Source organism: Cyprinodon tularosa, unplaced genomic scaffold, assembly GCF_016077235.1.
Source record: "Cyprinodon tularosa strain WSP-4 unplaced genomic scaffold, ASM1607723v1 ctg1163, whole genome shotgun sequence".
Lineage (NCBI taxonomy): Eukaryota > Metazoa > Chordata > Actinopteri > Cyprinodontiformes > Cyprinodontidae > Cyprinodon > Cyprinodon tularosa.
This window is the reverse complement of record NW_024037963.1, coordinates 28,288-50,218: the sequence shown is the minus strand read 5'-3', so window position 1 is coordinate 50,218 and position 21,931 is coordinate 28,288. Positions and strand designations below refer to the sequence as shown.

Sequence of the window (21,931 nt, the reverse complement as noted above, 5' to 3'; positions counted from 1 at the left end):
AAAGCACTACACCGAGCCTTGATGAAACGAGGCAGGATTTACCTATTACAGTGTCAGGGCCGACCAAAGAGGGCTTCAGCAGTCATTGCAATGTGAAGACATTAGTATAGAGAGAGCTATGCTCTCCGCTAATTTAGAGCTAAAAGGTGTGAGAAGAATGGACATGAATGTGACGGCTTATAAAGACTGAGCTTTAAGTTAGATGTTTGACTTTTCTATGGTGTCACTAAATACTAAAATATTAATATTATTATACAATATTATAAAGTCAAAAAAACTGAAGTAAAAACTCTAATTTTGTTCAAACATGCTGAAAAGCATTTTTTTTAAATTGGGCAAACGAAGTAGGATAGTTGTGTTAATAGCTTGAAGTGCAAGCAGGCAATATTATCATATACAGAAAAATATAGATAAAATAATTCAGTAAGCGTTCTTGGTGTTTTGCATTATTGTCTTCTGAAGATTCCCAAATGAACCCATTCAGCCTTTAATTGAAATTTTACATTTGACCTGCAAAAACTGAACTTAGTAAACTGTAATTCTGAATGAGTAAGATAAGATGCTGACTTGCAGCTTTCATATCTACATAAAATATAAGTCTCCCAAATTCTACTTATCTACTTATAGAAGAGAAGATCTAATTTAGGCTATTTTTATGAGGGGTTTAATCTGGATTTTCTGTCTCCATGATAGAACAATGGGTATTTTTATGTGATGAATATAAAATAACCCTCACATTCCTGCAACCCATAGAAGTCTGACTAATCTGTTTCCACATCTATACACATTACTCTCATTCTGCAAAGCACGGCTCATGGCAATCAATTACAATAAGTGGATTTTATGGAGACTAAAAGAAATGAAACAATCTTACAGCTTTAAAATAAATAGGATTAAAATATATTGTGTCATGAATGTTTTCTACAGACTAGCGCGGTATTTTTAGTGAGATCAAATAAATCCTTTCTTTTATTTGCAGATGTTTCTGTTTTGCAGTTTCTTCGGCTGCATCAAAGTGATCTATTTCCGTTTCAGTTTGACACTTTGCACATGTGCAGACACAACCGTGTCAATAATTGATTCCACATTTCAGAGACATGATAAGCTTCAGCTTCGCTGACGCGCTCCCACAGCGCTTACTGCATTATGCAGCGTTAACTACAGTAAAGATCAGTGAGGATCTGTGACATTTGAGCTCGAGCATGAAAAACCTTTTTTGCCAATGATGGTGTAAAAAGATGCAGACAAATGAGCTCTGTCAGTGCAGTGTGGAGAAGGTCAAAGGGATGATGTTTTTTTTTTTTCTCAAATAGGCCTAATCTCAAAGCATATAGGTTGAAAAGTTACATCTTACTTATAGTGAAACAGAGGCCTAGGATTACTGCTGTTATGACAGCAACAGAAGGTCCTCTTAGGCCAAATATGCAATAAATACGGCTTTATTGCCATTATGAGGCATATGGTGAGATGTCTGCTGGCTCTGAAAAAATACAGCTTAAACATCCCAGGGCTTTAAATGTCAATGTTATAAAGTTTCAGTGACAAAATAAGGCGCACTATAAAATGAGAATCCAATATTTCAAAGCAACTGCCACCACTCTAAGGGTGGATCAACTTTTAGTTGACACAAAAGCCCTGTCATCATTAGGTGTTTCTGGAGTAAACACTTTTAAGGAGTCTGTGCATGTGAGCAGACATGTTACACATCCCTGACAAAATATTCTTACCCTGTGAGCTTGTTAACATTTTTAAAGTCATGACCACAAACATCTGCAGATACACTGGAAGGAGTTCATGTGCTAGACCCACATAAAAGAAAATGGCTTAGTTTTAAAACGTTTTTCAACAGAAATAATAATAATAAAAAAAAATCTGAGAAGCAAGGCTCGCATTTGCATGCAGTTCCCTTTTCTTGAACCCCCTAAATGAGAAGCCGTCACATACAATGCCACCAGAAGTCCACTGGTGAGTATGCAAGAATAATAGTTTTATTGCTTCTTCCTGGAAAAAGCAGCAGAGAGGGTGAATGGTGGCAAACTGGGTCAGAGAGGGAGTAGCAGGCCATTGTGGCCGTTTTCAGGAGTTAGGGGATGTGCTCCTCGGTCCAGGAGGAGTAAAAGCAGGCCCCTGGGATTTCCCAAGGAATAAAAGAGAAATGACCATCAGCTTTGACGAGCAATTTGCAGCACTCAAAAATCAGGAGGATTTCACTTAGACTGTGTAATGATTCTTCCCATTTTGGACTTTTTGGTCCTGTTTAAATTTCTTTTTGAGTTTTAAGTTACACTTTGATTTATGTCATTCTGTGTTTTATTAGGCATTGGTTTCTTTTCCATTTTGTGTCATTCTAGTTGTTTTCTAGTTGTATTTTTTGAGTTACTCTCTTCTGACCCCTTGTGCAAGTCTCCTTTCCCTTAGCTCCCTTCTGGTTACCTCTATCCACATCTGCTCCCTATCAACTGATTAGCCCTCTGGTTCTATCTCCAATATATACACTTCCTGTGCAGTTCCTCATTGCAGGATTATGATCATTCTATTCTATTCTATTCTATTCCTTATGAGCATCTCCTAGTTTTTGATTCCTGAGTTCCTTGCCAATTGTTTCTGGATTATTTGCTTCTCTACTATTAACATCTTCCTTAAATCTGCAAGAAATCATCTCTGCCTTTCCGTTTCTGCATCTGATTCCTCAACAAACATCCACCAAACCTCACAGACTGATCACTTCTTTTATTAATATTATGCAATTGAGGCATCACCTTCTAGCTTTATTGTAGCCCAAACATCATTAAATTAAAAAGGCAACTAACCAGATGAAATAATGATTTTGACACTTAAGTGTAACTTGCTCATTTTTGACAGTCAGCAACCTTTTCTCATGCTGTTTGGCGGCTCCTTCATGCCGCAACTGTGTTGACTTTTCTTTGAGACTTTTTTTTCTTCTCACAAGAGAAATACAGCACGCTGTCTTCTGTGCTCATGGTTGTGATTGCACTGCTACTTTGAACCCGCCCCTTTATACATGTGCGTTCACAGATTCATTATCAGTTAAAGCTGGATTGAGTTAGAGAGTTGATAACCAGGTTGGTCGTACCACTGATCCTGATTCCCATTGTTATTGATTGGTCAAACTGGATTGGCTGGAAGTAACCCCACTAGGTTGAGCTCGCTTTATGGTACGGGTCTCTGCTTAGCAGTGGGAAACTGTTCTGAGCTTTGATTATCATCAGTGGGTGATTCAAATTAAAAAACTGCAGTCACCTCACCTCAAGTTTAATAAATGCACCATTTGCTGTCTTTCCACCAGCTTCCCTTTTGTTGTAGTAAGCACAGCATTTCTTTGTAAAGCTTTTTTTTTAGGTATTTTAATCATTTTGTATTCATTTTGTAGCATATACTTCCCTTTACCTTGCTTCGACCAAATCTATAGTTAGCAAAAAATGCTGTATTTTACAAAATGAATCATTTAAGTTGCAGCAGACGCAAAGTGAGTGATCAACTTTTAACACTTCAGAAATCCAAAGCATTCTAGGAAAATATATTCATGGCTTTCAAAACAGCCTGTACAGTCATTACAGCCATGCATTGACTGGACAGACCTGTTAGGAAGCACAAAAAGTGCCATCTAAAACATGTTCTAAAATGTGGATGGCAACAGCCTTAATGAAAGACGAACAAAAGAGAAGGGACTGAATTTAAAGGTAAAAAAAAAAAAAAGATTCCTATGCTTTGCCAGGTATAGTTAAAGTGTTCAGGATTCATCACCTGAGTAAAGAGCCAGTGGACCTTCATGCGTTTGGCTGCAGCGTAGCTACACTCAATGAGGCGTGGCCTGCCATTGACATCTACCAGGCACTTGTTGTCATCATCATCAATGGTGGGACTGAGCAGCCCAACAAGGAATTGTTGGTTACTGGTGTAGTAGACATTCTGGAAGAGACAACACATCCAGACTGAATAATTGTATTTAATGAACATTTACAGAAAATGCTCTCCCACAAAAAGCTTGACCTGCTTATGCAGATGCTTAACAATGTCAGACATTTAATGTTTATTTCTTCCCTAATGAAATGCATAAAATGCCTGTTAGTGTGCAGTAAATGTGCTAGAATCATAGCATACTTAGGTTAAAAATACCCACCCCCCTTAGAAATAGAAATAGCTTTGCTAACCACCTTACCATTGATTCGGCATAGGAGACAAAAGAAAAGCTTCTGAGAATAAGCAGTCAAAAAAGCTTTAAATAATTTGAAACACTAAAGCATAATAATGTATTTTGTTATTGTCACAAAACTGGTTTTTGTACAGTTTGGTTTAGCAGAGCAACAACACATAGATGATTAATACTGTGTTGCAAATGACTCAATATATCTGTGAATTTGAGCAATTTAGAGCTCCAGAAGGGTAACTTTCCCATAGAAAAAAGACCTGTTCCTTACAGAAAATCTTTAATACCCTAGTTTTACAAAACTGTAAATCAGTCTTCAATACAGAACAAGAAAAACACAGGAGAGCTTACAGCAGTTATTGGTAATTTATTTAGTATTTAGTAAATCTTTATCTTCTTTTTCTTCCTCCCACCAAATAATCCGACTCCACATATTTTGTAGATGCTCTGTGTTACATGCTTACGATGACTGGACCATATCTAACTGTGCACTGCAGAAAACGGGTAAAATTAGCTCCAGCCCTCCACTGCAACCAGCAAGAACAACCGGAGAAAACTGATATTAAAGGAATAGTACACCCAAAACATGATTAGCCTTCATTTTCTACTCACCCCCATGCTGAACAACACCCTGGAGTACTTTTTTGATATCTCAAATGCATCTGGAGATCTGGGAGGCTTCTTGCTGTCTGCTGACATTCAAATAATGGAGGTCTATGGTGACCGAGACAGAAAGGTCCATAAAAGTCCACAAAAAACGTTTCAATATTCCTCCATACTGCTCGTCCAATGTATTCCAAGTGTCCTGAGTGGGTAGCATCCAGAATTTACTCGAAACGAAGTCATTTAGAATGTTTTTAGAGCATAAACAGTAGTGTATAGGATTTCCTGAAAGCGCGCGCCGGCGCGTTCATGAAGCTACGGAAGCCGACAGACCAAACCAGATGAAAGTGCGCATTCAGCGTCTGCTCTTCCAATAATGCAAGCGTAGAAGAAGAAATGTGCCATTTACCTGTGCAAAGAAAGAAACAACGAAAGAAAAATGTCTGAGGACTTCAGTGTTGAGGAAGAGCATGAGTTCTTTGCCGAGCTGAATGCGCTGGTTTGGTCTGCCGGCTTCCGTAGACTCGTGAACGCGCATGTGCGCGCTTTCAGGAAATCCTATACACTACTGTTTATGCTCTAAAAACATTATAAATGACTTCGTTTCGAGTAAATTCTGGATGCTACCCACTCAGGAAACTTGGAATACATTGGACGAGCAGTATGGAGGAATATTGACACGTTTTTGTGGACTTTTATGGACCTTTCTGTCTCGGTCACCATAGACCTCCATTATTTGAATGTCAGCAGACAGCAAGAGGCCTCCCAGATCTCCAGATGCATTTGAGATATCAAAAAAGTACTCCAGAGTGTTGTTCAGCATGGGGGTGAGTAGAAAATGAAGGCTAATCATGTTTTGGGTGTACTATTCCTTTAATATCATATATCATATATCATACATCTTTAAACAAACTGCATGTTTCTTAACTTAATCTATATGATAGAATGGAAACATCTGAATATTTTTTTTTTATTTTTTTTTTACAAACGATTCCAAAAACAGAATACTGACTGGTTTCCAAATTAAACACGATTAAAGAAAATATTCATATAAAATTCAGATTGAGCATTCATAACACCCCTACAATAATAGTATTTATTCTAGTTTTTTTCTCTCCAATCTTATTTGCCATTCTTTGCCAAATGAGCCTCCTTCACACCAGACTTTCGTTATTTAAGAGACACCAACAACCATGCTGTCTTTTAGTAGCACTTTTTTTTTTTTTTTTGCGTTGCTCACTTTTAGAGCAGCTTGGGGTGCTGAGCCATATATGAAACTTTTTTTTGTTGCTGCTGTGTTTAAGACAGTGTGTTTTCGTATATGTTACGAAAAACAGCTTCTGAGTCTTCAGTAAGATAAGACCCACATTCAACCATGACTAGCAGGTGCTCTTAGCAATCATATGATGCAGAAGGGATGTGATAGTAAGTTTATTTTTCCAACCACTCTGCCTTTTTGGAAATGTGTGAAATTTGCAATTTACATTCAGCTGCTTTAGCTTTTTTTTTGTCAGCATTCCTTGAACACTTCATTTACTAAAGAAAAGCTAATTATAGTGACACATTTTGGAAGTAGGTTACTGCTACTACTATCCACAAAACTAGCTCCAGCACTACACTAGGATAAGTATTGATTCAGAAAATTACCCTTTATAAGCACCATTGGCGGATCTTGAGTGAATATTTTCCTCGGTAATCGCTTTACTTGTACATATCACCAACCAATTAAATTGTAGGAAGTCCTCATGGATAAAATCAAATGCAGCGTAGGCCTGAACAAAGCATGAAGTGGAAAGCGTTAACAACTTTGGGCTACTGCCCCATATGAACCATGGAAAAGACCACCACTGTTGAGAACCAAATGTAAACGTGCTCAAAGACATTAACAACCCATGAAATTCTTATATAGATTATTTTCAAACTTCTTCTTTGGCTTTCAGACTAAATCACTTTTAATTGATAAAATTCAGGAAAGATGGAAAATTGAGACAAAATAAATTCAAAGCAGGTGGGTCCGGATCCGGACGGCGGTCCGCTAATCTGTGACCTCTGCTCTAGAGTTTTAGACTCGTTTCTGCATGCTAGTTCATCCTTTCCTCATCCAAGGCTTGAGAAAAAGCTCCCTTTATCGCTTCAGGGTTCCAGGCTGAAGAGGCTCCTAGAACACAACTTAGTGTCAAAGTCTGATACTGGCTGGTTACCCTGTTTTAAATTCCACATCTGAGAATTTTAACGACTGAAAACTAGTGAACAGTCTGGAACAATAGCAGAATCCACATTAAAAGAGGTTCAGAAGAATTACAACAAGAAAGATAATCCTGGTTTAGGTCTTTGGCTGGAATAAAATTAGGGGTAATCATACGGCAAAGAGAGATGATCCTTTGTCTCCTACAGACTTTTCATCTTAATTCAGAAATGTTGCAGGAACACGGGTTGGCCTAGCCACCAGCAAAGATCCTCTCTGTGACAAGACACTCACACCAGATAAAAACCAAAACCTCAGGGACCCTAACATCGGTAAAACAATGTTTAATTGTATTCTTTCAAAGAATCAGTTAAGTTGTAACACTAAAACCATTTTGCTCCTTTCTTTCTTTGGCTATTTTTTAATACATAAGACGCAAAATACTTATTTGTACCAAACAAGGTAGCAGATTCGAGTCAGGCTTTATGTTGTGCAGAACTGTCATGTCATCAACATTGGGTTTAATAAGTCTAATGATATGTCCTGTAGATGCATCAGATCAAGCAGAGATAATGTTGAGACCTCTGTCTATATGACAGTTTCACAGTATCTCAGGGCAATCTGTTTAGACATAATTGGATGGAACAATCAATATGAGTTGGAAGAGGCAGAAGATGATAAATTATAATCTAAAGCAAGCTACTGTTTTTTTTCAGATGAAATATATCCTGAACAAACAGTCCAGAGAGTTTAGAACATTGAAAAAGGAGAACTGAGGAAAAGTAGTTTTTATAAACAAGCAGCTACAATCTCCCCAACAGTAGGGCAAAATTGTAGTCTTCAAATGTATATGTAAATCCCTTTACTTTTCCATAATAGAGAAATTCACTCTCTGTATTTGACCCATCCCCTTGGGGAGCAGTGGGCTGCCATTGTGTGGCGACCGGGGAGCAGTGTGGGGTTAAGGGTTTTGCTCAGGAACCCAGAGTGGAGGTTGTGGGGATCGAACCGTGTACTTTCAACCTTCTCAGAGCACGAGCGCACTGCTCTAACCACTAGAGCATGCTTCAACAACTCTCTTATAATCCTTTAATGAAGATTGACCTTCTGTTAGAAGACTAGAGACAATAACAATGTAAAATTTTACGGTAAAAGTGATTGTCATTCAGAAAGTTTTTAAAAGACTATTGTATTATCTGGTTAAAAGCTATTAAAAAAAACAATAGTTTATTTTTTTTCCTGGAAAGTTTCTGATGGAGCCAAAAAAAAAAGAAGGCATTTAAAACTAAAATAGACTTCCAGTAGTAGAACAGAAACATATTCAGGTATCAGGAGAGAGATCTAACCTGCGGTGTCATCCCATGACAAAGATACAGGATGGGGACGTTGTCATTATCTGGTCCCTGGTCCAGACACAGATCATTCTTTAGGGAGTTCTTTAACTGAGAATAGAAACAGACAGAAAGAACATTTCTATATACAAGCAAAGAAAGTATTGACACCTTTTGACTGCATATATTTCATAATCCAGTAATAAATCTGCTACTGAATCTCGGCACTTGGAGCATCAAAAATCAGGATGCACAGGACAAAGGACAAAGTTTCAGGACAAAGCTTTATTGAAGAGATTCGGCAAAGAGTAGTCAAGCAACTCATGAGATTTAAGAACTAAATACTAAGTCCACCTTGTTGCTTTATTATAAAGTAATTTAGATAATAGATGGTGGTTTTTAAAGAGAAATCTGATCTCAGAACACAAGATATTTTATTTTACATACAGCTAACATTTTTTCCTTTTAAATCCCTACAGCAGGCCTTATTTCATCTTTTTTTGTCAAATAGATTTGAGAAGTCATGATGTAATTAGTGTTTTGTTGTAATCCATCAGTAAAATGACAAATTACTGAATTAAAAAATGTGAAAAAAAGGGGATGATGGTTAAATTCACTTCTATAATGCGTGGAAAGCTATAGGACAAGATGATCATGTGTGGGGTCCAATTTGCTTATTGTGCATCAGTTCAGACAGAGGTAGCTTCAGAAATGATTTCTCCTCATTCCTATGGAGCAATATTCCCTGCTCTTACTTGGAGGAATATTAATTTGAATTCTCAGATTTATTATATAATGTAGATCCTTTAAAGAAAGTAGGATTCTTACCAACAACCACAGAGAGAATGAAACATTTTTGTGACACAAAAGCCCACCCACCTTTACTGTGATTCACATAATATGAAAATATTATGAAAATTAAATCAAAATTCAAAAACACTGTAGATGACTGAGTGGGTTAGAACATCTAAAATGAAAAACATACTCTGAATCTGCCATAAGTCAATTTTGCACAGCAAATCAGATAAGCTTTCCTTCCTGAACATTATTCAGTCATTCGGGCCCAGAGGAAAATTATGGATGCTCGTCATGACAAAGGTCTCTCTGATTACAAGGTACGTTTTGCACAGTGGGACGCTCCAGTGATAGTGCTTTTAGATGAGAAAAAAAATAAAGGCAAACATGGGTATTAATATAAAACAAAAAAGAGAAAATACAATCGGGAACAATTTCAAATCCCAGCTTGCACTACATCTGACAATCAGTAAACCTACCGGTAGCTTCAGTGTTCTGTCAACAACACATGACCAAATATTTCCAATGCAAGGAAAAACAAAAAAACAGCAAACTAGCAGCAATGACCCACACGTGTAAATACATGGCTACATTTAGAGCTCATTTAGGCTCCTGTAATGAGTGGTATATTTTAATAAATGGGCTCGGAGCGCTTTAAAGAAGCCCATCAGAATGACCTTAACTACTCCGACATCAACAATGTTTGAACAAAACAGAGTTTTAGTTGTAGCAGGAAGCTGCTGACCTTGACTGAGGACATTGTTGGACAATGGAAAGAAGACTGAAGATCTCCTTAATTAACCTGGCATAGCCTGGTGAAGCAGATCAGACTTGATCTTCACCCAGGATGATGTCACCAAGGGGCGGAAAAACTCCACATTGGCAGGTCTTCGGGAATTAACTAGATCAGCCCTGATTATATATATATATATATATATATTTTGAAACACCTCTTTAACATTGCATAGTGACCAGGAACACTGCCTCTGGGTCAGCAGACCACGGTGATGGACTGGGAGAGAAAGCCGGAGAACCGGGAGAGAACCCACGCATGCATGGGGAGAGCATGCAAACTCGATGCAAAGAGAGAAAGATCATGACCAGGAAATTGAACCCAGGACCCTCTTGCTGCAAGGCATCAGTGCTACAAACAGCTCCACTGTGCACCCCTGAGGATCAGCTCAGTCAAAACAAAATTAAATAATTTATACATCCCATAATGTCACAGGACAGCGCCCAGCTCTTCTACACTGACTGCATCTTAAAGCTGTGCGACCAGCTGTTCCTTTATGAGCAATATGCTTTCTACACGGTCTACACGCATTAATCTTTCTTCATTCATGAGACGCTCTAGTCGGAGACATTTGTGGGGAGATTTCTTGCCAGTCAAGAAATCATGGGTTCTCATTTCATTTCTAAAATTGACCACATTGGAACTTAGCAGCTGTGCAACACAGCCTTCTGCTGCAGACCTCAGCCCCCTGTCTGTGGTTTACATCATTATAAAACTATGAGATCACAGAAGGACAAATAAACCTATTCACAATGCGAATCCAAGAAAATTGTATGGTGATGTGGAAGTAAAGTTAAGCAGCAGAATAAAAAGCTAAATGCATAACAAACTAGTAATAAAGGGCCACATTTCCTCATGTGATAATTTTGATATTGATTACTTTAACCATTTCCTTTATTTAAAGTAGCACAAAGAAAATCAGAAAAAACATCCATAAAACCCAACATACTATTTACATTAAATGAGGGCAACATTCAGCAGTATGTAACAAATCCTCACACCATCCTGAACATAATAATAATGTCAATGTCAAAAAAATAGGTAAATGTAAGTGGACACATAACTTTAAGATTTAGACATATTCCTTCTCTGTTTAGATCCACTATGTTTCAGCTTGTAAAATATACAAAAATATCCAGAGGCCCCAGAAATAATTTCTAGAGTGTGATCTATGTGGCAGTCTGTGTTCGAGTGCTCCATATTGATGCAAGGTGGGAGGACTGAGGAAAGAAAGCTATTTGATAACAACTAGAAACGGGTAAATAGAAGCATTGCCAGGATGTCCTGTTGGCTGTCAGTATTTCTGGCAGGAATACTGACAAGCCTCAAAGAATTTACATATCATGGATGATTCAGTTAATTTATCCTTTGATTTATACAAAGAAAAAAATGTAATGAAAAAAAGGCACAATATGTTTTACTTGTAATGGAATTGAAAAGGTTATGCTTCATGTATTAAATGTACACATCATCAAAGCATCATGTTGGATTTAAATAATGTACTTCAGCATTGCTATAGGCATGTTCTGGTTTATTTTAGACACTGTGTGAAAGCTGTGAAGAGAACGGAAGCTTACCACTCCATATGCGATGGTGTCGCTGTACATCCTCATCTCAGGGTAGATGTTAACCAGGTACCAGCGAAATGTTTTACACTGCAGCCTCTTCCTCAGTGCTTTCCTCTCTGAGATGTTTCCAATATCAATCCCTGGGTCCTGGGATTGTTCAAATAATCATACATGCAAACATAGTTGTGAACACATGGACAAAAAGAACAGGAGTTTTTAGTCTTTGCCAACAAGGGAATCATGTAATAAGTCACTAATATGAATTTTCCACGCCCTTCCAAATAAAATGATCCCCATTGATGTGGAAATTACTTATTATCCACCTGCTTAATTAAACAACATAGCGGTAGCCTTGTCTTGTGGCCCAAGAATTGAAAAAAACAAAACAAAACAACAAATAACTGGGTGAAAATAGACCTATCTAATTACACTTTAGATACAAAGTTAGATACAATTTTCCATTATTGCAGTATTTTTTTTTTTTTACAGTTACTGCATTGACATTGTTCTCATCACAAAAACCCAAGAGAAAATTGGTTCTGAAAGTACAACACATCTGAAAGTTACCATTCTTTTTTGCAAGTTTTGTTAGGTCTATTAATCATGATTTTGGCGACTGGAGATGGAAGACAGGCAGCAGAACCTTTAGCTGAACATGGCTAAGAGCTAACATGCCTTTCTCCTGGTATCCTCTGGATGGACCTAGGGCACAGGTATTCAAGCTTTTTATCGTGTAGGTGTTTGGTCAAAGGTACTAAAAAGCCAACAAATTTACAACTATTAATATTTAGAAAAATAATATATATATTTTTTTATTATTTCTGATAATTTTTTGTTTTAACATAACAGCAAATGGTTATGTAAATTATGGCAGAGCCGGAGTTTCAAAAACAGCCATGCAGTTTGCAATTTCATTTGAGCATAAAGGAAAAGAGTAAACTACTATCAATATGAACAGGATTTGGGTTAGCCTTTTTTTTTTTAAGTTTAAGTTTTTAGTTTGTAGTTTAGTCAAGTTTACCGACTGAGTACAAATCAGATTTTAGTGCAGCATATACTGTTGAGGATAAAATCATGTACTTTAGGCTACTGGTTGCTTTTTCTCCTGGTAGGCTTTGGCCTTACATGCAGTCTTTTAAGAATATGCAGGTCTTCTTTGGAGTTATGCTTAAAGCCATTTATTTCACTGTTTCCACTCTCTTTCCATTTCCATTTACAACAAAATAAAACCAACATAACTTCTAACTAAGCACAGTAGAAAACAGTTTGCCTCTTCTCGTTTGGCAACACTTGAACAGAATTACACCTGATCTTAAATGACTCCATCCCCCCTTCCAACATAAGCAAGGCATAAAAGGTGGTGGAGATAAATACAGAAACATAAAGTATATGGCTCCTACAGATACATTTAAAAGGATAGGTCTTGTTGTTAAAATAGAATACTTTGTGTTGCACTTTAAGTTTTTAAAATTTTGATTGCCGCGTAATATATACCCTAAAGAAAATAAGAAAGTCTCCATCAGTCAATTCATTCTTGTACAAGTCAGAACTACAGAAGCAAAAAGAATACCAGCAACTAAAAGACAACTTTGCTCTAAATTTACCAGCAGTCCAAGCAGCTAACGTGCTCATGTGAAGAGGAAGTATGTTACCTTCTGGGACTGTTCTGGTGAAAAGCCTTTATGTTGATAGAGTATATATATCTGAAGAAAAATCTGATGATAGGTAGATTGGTATCAAACCACTGGCTTATAAAGCAGTTCAGCCAGACACTCTGACTGTAGAAGAGAAACTGCTGAAAGAAAATACTTCAGCGTCTATCAGCTAAATGATTTATGTTTGTAATAAAAATGTATTCTAAATTCTATTTCAGTAATTTCAAATTGTGAAATTCTGTCATTTTGCATCTTCCAGTCTCTTAATAGCCCATATTAATTCAAAATTCACTAGGTTTAGCGTTAATGAATGAATTGCTTCCACTAATTGTCATGTACTTTAAATCAACAGTGGGTTTATCTGTAATCCTTGTCAAAGTGCTGCTTTTTATTAAAGGATCTTTTTCAGTTTCTCAAAGCTTATTCCGTTGTTTTCTGTGTGATATCAAATTAAATGGGTGTAAATGTTGCTGACGAAGCTCCAGGACGCTGAGCCGATTAAATTGGAACTCAGACGAGTGCAAACCTACAATGAACACGGTAGATGTTTGTGATCTCAATTAACACTGACAATTTTCCTGTGTAGTTAATTCATGAGGCTGAAGCCGGGGTGAAATTTCATGCTACTTGAGTACAGCCTCTGCTAAATGCCCCATTATTGACTCAGTGAACTGCCTGCAGATGTTCAGTTCCACTATTTATAAAATAGATTTACATAATCAAACAAATTAGGACAAGGGAAATAGACTAAGGCAGCAAACGCTTAAATTCCCCTTCAGGGTAAACTTAATTCATGGTATGCTTAATTGAAAACATGATATTTTCTTTTATGATAACTATCCAACTCAAGAGCAAAGAAAAAATCATTATTTTTATAGAAACCATTGTACTGCACAATCATTAATGGAATAACACCAGCATTTGTTTTTAATATACGAAGGACTGCTGTTTCTATATACAATCTTAGATATTCACTAAATTAATCCAATTTCTTCCTTTAATTTATGATTAAATAAAATTATGAAGATCTTAGTTTTCTTAAATTAACTTTGTCTTACGCTGTGATATTTTTGTTCAACTAAGTCACAGCTTTAATCCAATTTCTCTCCTCAGTTCATCTTTCATAATTCTATTGTCAGCCTCCAGCACAGCTTATTTTAAGCTGTAATGCCTATATTTAGACCATTTCCCTGAATCACATTAGGAATCTATTTATTCTCTAGCACATTGCTATTTCAGGACAATCTGCAAGTGACAAAAACATAATTTCATGTGGTCTTTAAGAGGTGTCAGCCGCTTTTAAACAAATAAATGAAACTGGAAAAAGGCTGATGACTTATAAACTAAAAGCCTTTTGGCTGAAGGGTTTCTCTTTTATTGCTGCAAATAAATTCAACCATTTTTTATTAAAGTATTTATTAACCTGTTCATACATGTGGTTAAATACTGTAAATGTATGTTTTAACCCAAGACTAATGCATAGCGTATTTGGCACCAAACATCAGTCTATAACTAACCAAAGGAAAATGGTTGTAATCACTTCAGATGTCTTTAGTGATAGTTTGTTAAAATTATATCTTGTAGTGCAGTGGTTCCCAAAGATTTTCTTCTGGGCCCCCCTTTGGATTACAATAAAATGTCCACGAATTTTAAAATGGGAACCACTGTTTTAAAATGGGAACCACTGTTGTAGTGTATGCGTATTGTTTATTTGGCTTTTTAAATATTTAGCCAGTTTATATTTGGCATAAAAGATGCATGCATGCAGTAGTTTGCGTTTAATAGGAAATGCTGCCCATAAAAAGACTGAAACTTCATAACAGACGGCTCACAAAGGACATCTGAGAAATGAGCAATCCCCCGCATTAAGGTTTGTTGCTTCTGGTTTTCACAGAAAATGAAATTTCCGGCAGAATTTGATTGTTCAATAAAATAAACTGATGTATTCCATGTTTTTTCTCTCCCGCAATACTGTCACATTAGTGCTGCTATGGCTTTATTACGTCTGAGAAATGCTATTTCCTTCTGTGGTGTTCAGCTTATGATTTAGAATGATATTAAAGCCAATCTGGAATCTTAAGTTTCATATTTGTGCGCATTAAATTATTTTCTTTTCTCTTTCTGCTCCAAGAACACCACAGAATAATGCTAAATAAGACAAAAAGACCAGCAGGACTGACAGCGACAAATTCTACTGCAAACATTTTGGCACGTAGCATAAAGTTTGACTGAATATAATTAAGGTAAACTTAAGCATGCACATAGACAATTATATTTAAATTATTCCCTTCAGATAGATACGATTATGTCTAAGAAAATAAAGATTACTACTGGAAGAAAGTGTCATTTTTCCTTCAGAATCAAAAAACCAAAAAATATAGACTCATTTTTAGAATTTCTCAATTAAACTCTCCTAAATTGCTTCCTATTTAAGACCTTAATGCAAAGGTAACTCTGCATATATTGATGTCCGAGTTAAGTTTTCTTCAATAGATAAGAGAGAGAAATGCATGTGTAACATATGCTATGGAATATCATTAGCTATCCAAATGATTTAGTTAATTTGGGAAAAGACCATGATCAGAATTGCTTTCTGTTTGCAGGACACTTCCCACGCCCTCATAGAACATTAAGTCCAGCAAATTTTTATCCTCACTGTGATCGCAAAACATCCATAGTATATAACCTTGGAAGGTTGCACTCCCAAGCTGTTTATCTGAATGCCTGACAATGCAACCTACAAGGTCATTTCTCACAGTTTACAAAAAGGACTGAGACCAAAGGCTTATCAATAGATAATCTTATTTAGATTTTAAAGACATAGTTTAGATATTATCTATTCATTTATTCCCTGAACTCCCATTTGAATCCCATTTTTCGAAACAAGGAAATTTATTTTCTTAAAATATCTTTTTTTTTTTTAATCTTTGACAACCTTTCGCACAACACAGCTGTGTTTGCTCACTCATTATCAAAACAACATTGGCAATATTTTAGTCGAACAATCATTTCAGCCTCTCTGTCCGCTACCTGCTCTTTCTCAGCATCTCATATCAACACAAACATCAAAAAATGGAGATGAAAAGATTTTAGCTAATATGAATAATTTGCATCCTTTAAATAATTATGATTTTATAATAAAGTTCATAGTTCTTGTTTTACAGTTAAAATATGGCACAGATAAAGGGGATGCAAAAGAAAAGTGTTCCTAATGCTGCTAAAATCAGTAAGGACCACAACAGTAAATTAACTCTTTGTTTGCTATGATGGCAAATGAAAAACAATCACTCACCTCAATGGGGACATTCCAAGCCATATAGACGTGGCTTTTGAACTCATCCATCCAAACCTCTGCGACTCTGAGAGCATTTCGCCGAACATGAGACGTCAGATCATCAGTATATGGTTTGTGTGCACGTTCTATGTGGGCTATACGAGCGCAGGGCAGGACCTCCACACTACCACCACACTGCCACACCTGAGACAAATACAATACATAAAAAAAACACAAAAAAACAGTCAGCTTATACAACTTTAGGAAATGTAACGCTAAAAGACCAGATGAGCATTAAAATGTTTTCTGACTGATGCTAACATCAGACTGTTGTTTTGTTGGAAATGCAGTTTTGGGATCTCCATGGTGCTGATGGCAGCATGCCTGAACTGGTTAGAGCATGTACTGGTTGACAAATGCCTATTCTTAATCAGCTTTTATAACCTGCCATCATCCTGCTTGTGATGTGTTAGGGTTTGTACTGAGAAAAAAAAAAGTTATCCCAGTGCACATGACAGCAGAATAAAAGCCAATACTACAAAATCTATTTATAATAAACCTCTATATACAGCTGTTATCCCTCATCTAGGATTTCTTTCATTAAAAATGATATGCTAATAAATTGTGTTTTGTGTTGGTAGTTTTGCATATTATTATGCATTCCAAGTGTAGGAAAAAATTCCATCAAGAGTTTTTAATTAAACAATCAGACAAAAGACTTGTTGGTGATCACTTGATTCATGAAAAACCCACTTTAAATAATTACTTCTTTTCGCTCTTTATTACATTCTTAGATAAATTAGAAGCCCAGCAGCATTCTTTTAATCCCATTTTAATCAATATATAAAAAAAAAAGTTCTAAAATTACCATAGTTAAAACTTGGAGTGGGCTGGCTTGGATAATGAATGAAGAGAATCACAATGCTGCTGATTAGTGTCTAAAATGGTCACTTTGAGCATTTCAAAAAAAGCTGTGAAGATGTTAACTCCTTTGATCATCTCTATCGGGGTTAATCAAGGACATTTCTCTGCAATAACAATTTCTCTACCAGAGCCTGTAAAGTGTGTCCAAAAATCACGTCTGTGTGCTGAGCTTAAGTCTTCCTAGACCACCCATGTTGAAGATGAGTAAGGTTAATATCTGCACTGAAAAGCTTATGTAGGAGCAGTAAATTCCATCAATTAACTATCATAAAGCAAAGTTACAAACTATTTGGTGCAAATCAGCTTCAAAATCAGTCTAATAGCAGCAGTGTGAAAGAATACAGCAAATTACTTTATTCATATATTTTGAGTCGCATTCATGAAATTATTTCTCGATTTGTCTACTACTTTTTCGGTATATATGTATTCATAGTACAATATTACTGTATCAGAGTAGCAGGATCCTGCTGCTAGGCTCAGATTCTATTGTATGAATGATGTTTTAAAATAAAAGGACAGATGTTTTGGCTCAGAAATCTGCTCAAGCTTCATGGAGGTGATTACCTTTGAAGAGTTGGTGAATAATTTCAAAATATCTTTTCTGGGCTTTGTTACGTGCTCTGTTTATGTCAGTAGTTGAATTTGCGGTCGACTTTGTGTTACTGAAGGCCTGAGCTTAATTCAGGATCTTTGGTTTTAGAACAGGTGATATCAGTAAGGTAAATCTATTCTGAGTCGAGTCAGTGGCTGATTCCAGAAGATCAAATTGCAGATCCTACCTCCTGCTCCTAGCACCATCCCTTCACCTTTTGCTGGGTCAATAGTAAGAACACTATCCAGGGTAGGAAAGAAAGTCTGGTCGGCTGAGCTGAATCCAGATGGCCTTAAACCTTATGGATGTCAGTATGCGACAGATGTTCACATGGATGATGCTTGTCAAATTGAAAGTACAGCCTTCAGGAAAGGCAAAACCAAAGTTACCACAAGTTTATTCAGGAGAGCGAATCCTGCAAAGTCAATGACTTAATGTCATTAGCTGGGCTTTGTTTGAAAGAGAACTTAAACCAATTGGACTGTATAATCTGATTTAATTGTCTCTGTAAAGCAGTTAAGATGACATATGTTGTGAATATGCACTATATGAATAAAACCGACCACTTTTGAACTAAGGGCTACTAGGGTATTTGCCTTGCAGTAGTGTTCCCACCCTTTAAGTAAAAATGTACGTGCTGTACTGATGCAGTTGTGTCTTTCACCAGTGAAAACCATTTGAAAGTAAATATATATTTACATACATATATAAAATTGCATATATCTATAAACTTAAATATATATAATAGTATTATATAGTTAGTATAGCTGTAATACTTACAATTTATATAACAATAATTCTTAGTAGCAGTATTAGAAGTAAAATTCCAGTTTAGAAAGTATATTTTCTTCTTTATATAAACATACATTTTCATCTAACAATTGAACACCAAGAAACTCAGGTATAATTTTAGTCTTCTTCACAGAGTCAGAAAAAACCCAGACATTTAGGGCATTTCTTGAATTGTTATGGAGGATAGACTGATGGATTTGAATAATTAAAGTTTTAAAAGTTTCAAAAGTTTTATTACTCCTTATTAAAGCCTAAAATTACATAAAAAAGGAAATTGCTGCTATCTTGAATAACACAGGATTTAAAAACAGAGGTATCTGTTATTGGCACTACAAAAAGCAAACATGGTTCTCAGTAACATTATTTCATTACATCACATATGTAAGTATTTAAGATTTCCAGTTAAAAAAAACTACATCTAAATAGTTTATTAGAGAAATAATATTACGTTAAATTACTAGAGTTCCGATAAGATTTGATTTGAAAAAAATAAGGAATAAAATTGTATTGAAAAATGTCTATAATCTTTTGCTATGGGTTATAGCAACACAATACACTTAAACTGTTGTTGCACCTACATATTCAGAAGATGGTTTTATCTTCAATGGAATTATATCAATATTATCCCTTTTCCAATGTTTTGTGTAAAGTTCTCTCCTGACTCTGAAAGTAATGCTTAAAAACTTATCTCTTCCTTTTTTGTTCTATATATTCACTACAAAACTAAATAGTTGCTGTAAGTTTGTCCAATATCCACTGGCTGCAGTCAAAAAAAAAAAGAAAGCAGCCATTTACCACTGGATGTTCCTAATGGTTTCCTTTGCCTTTGAACGATCAAACCCACCATCCAATTTGCATCTCGACTCATGCAATCTGTTCTCTGTGTTTGTGAGCAAAAAACAATGCTGCAGCAAACAATTATTGGACGCTTTGCCTGTACACAGTCCTCAGCGTGACAATTTCCTCCCTTGTCATGTTGTAAAATAGCTGGCAAGATGTGTAAACACAATTATGAACACTTGCTTTGTGTCATTTAGGGATGGAAGAATATTTCAGCCACATTGCAATACAATGAAGGCACCACTTCCCCTCCTCCAGTCCCTATATAATTCAGTTTTGTTTTATTAGGAGTCAGTCCCACACTCAAATTAGTTTTTTCAACTCCACTGCATGAAGCAGTCTAGATCAAAAGAGCAAAAGCACTTACTTAATGTAAACAGGACCGACATTTTTTATCCCACCATTTCTTCCAATTCCTCCACTTGGAATACTGTTTCCAAAACCTACAAGATGTTTTTCCAAGTTTATATTTTCACTTATTTTCAGTAGAGAAGTCCCATATCACAGCTGTGTTTGCTTAGACCTATTACCAGATCACCATCAGCATTAGTGTGGGATCATTTAATTGCTACTCTCATTGGAATCTAACAAACAAGAAAGCAAATGGAAGAGGAGCTGTCTGATTCAAGTTGAGCCGTACAGTAACTCCCATTTTTGCTAATCTCCTGAGCTCTCCAATCACTCTTTTAGCATCTAACAATGACTGCACACATCAGCTGTGCTGCTGCAAACATCTTTCTTCTTTTAATAATGTGGAGAAGTTTGTAGGAAATATGGCATCCTGATGAAAATAAACTAGGTGGAGAGAAAAAATAACAACCAGCTCCATGTTCCAGAGAGGTGAAGGACAGATGCCCCACTGGAAACTTACAATATGTGGATGTTTTGAAAGCACAGCTGCAGACTTAATATGGTAGGAAGGATACTTCAACAAGTATTAACAGAAATAAACGTATCAGACTGCTAATAGTTTCTAGGATTCCATACATCCATCAGTCCATGTTCTCCAGCTTATCCTGTCAGGCTCACGTTGGAGACGGTGCTCATCTCTGGTAGTCTACGCAACCATGGACAGGTCGCCAGTCTGTCGCACGGCAACACACAGAAACACAGACATACGACCATGCACACACACACACTCCTACTTAAGAACAATGTAGAGAAGCCAATTATCGTAACAGTAATGATTTGGACAGTTGGAGGAAGCCGGAGTACCAGGAGAGAACCCAGGCATGCACAGGCTGAATATGCAAACTCCATGCAGAAAGGTGGATTATGTACAAGTGCAAAAATGTACCTACTCCCTAAATTAAAAAAAAAAAAAAAAAAAAAAATATATATATATATATATATATATATATAGAGAGAGAGAGAGAGAGAGAGAGAGAGAGTTTTTTTTTTTTTTTTTTTAGAAATAGCCAATATTATAATAACATAAATATATAAGATTAGTTTCTCCCAATCTTTCAACCCTAGCTACTGCTGGATCCTTATTTCCACAGCTACTCCCAATCAGTTAATTACCTCAGTCTTTACTCCTCCTCTTCAATTACTGTTTGCTGGTTTCTCATTGTTTCTTTGCTCCTCGTTTGTTTTCCCTGACGTCACTTGGTTTTCTGTATTTTGTTTCTGTACTTTTCCCAACAAGCGATAACTGTACAAACTTATTTTGAAATTGTCAAAAAACTACTACAATATAACATTTTATAAATGTTTTATTTGACAATCAAAATGCATAAAACAACATATCAGTCAATAAATGCTGTAATCATTTACTGTGATGTCTATTGAAATATGGAAAATCAGTCATATCACTGTCATTTGATAAAATCCTTTTAAGATATGTACTGTATATATTGAAAATGATTTATTGTTCAGCTATATATACAATATTTGTGTTTATCTCTACATCTTTCCAATATTAAGCTCTTAAAGAAGCTACTCCTGCATTCAAGTCTTTAGTTTTACTTTAATTAAAGCCTGTGAAAACGAATGGCGCATCACAAATTATTATCATGGCAGCCAAACCACTACTGCAAACCTCTATAATCAGCAGAGATGGCAAAAGTACTCACTTTCCATACTTGAGTAAAAGTACAGATACTTGTGTTAAAAAATACCCTGGTAAAAGTGGAAGTACTGATTAAACTTCTTTACTCAAGTAAAAGTAACAAAGTACAGGCTTGTAAATGTACTTAAAGTATGAAAGTAAAAGTAGAAACCACTTTTTTCATGCTGTTGCCTACATTTTAAATGGATGTCTGCCAATAGGACTAGATCTCCGTTGTGTTCAGTTTCAATCATCTCGTCGTCCATACTACTATGCTAACGCCACCGCCACCAAGCTGCAATGATTTGCCGTGAATGAATACCGCCGAATCTGTCGATTCATCTTGTAGTGGTGCGTCAAA

General features: G+C 36.2%; 1 protein-coding gene across 1 annotated transcript in view; it reads right to left on the bottom strand.

The window, feature by feature from the left end:
* galnt18b (UDP-N-acetyl-alpha-D-galactosamine:polypeptide N-acetylgalactosaminyltransferase 18b) overlaps positions 1-21,931 on the bottom strand; it is a gene marked incomplete at its 5' end in the record, with an annotated part of 39,583 nt that overhangs the window by 1,146 nt on the left and 16,506 nt on the right. The window contains 4 exons of the mRNA XM_038307489.1: positions 3,766-3,930; positions 8,303-8,398; positions 11,453-11,590; positions 16,391-16,576. Of these exons, the coding sequence (XP_038163417.1) occupies positions 3,766-3,930; positions 8,303-8,398; positions 11,453-11,590; positions 16,391-16,576 (585 nt within the window). The remainder of the gene's footprint in view (positions 1-3,765; positions 3,931-8,302; positions 8,399-11,452; positions 11,591-16,390; positions 16,577-21,931) is intronic.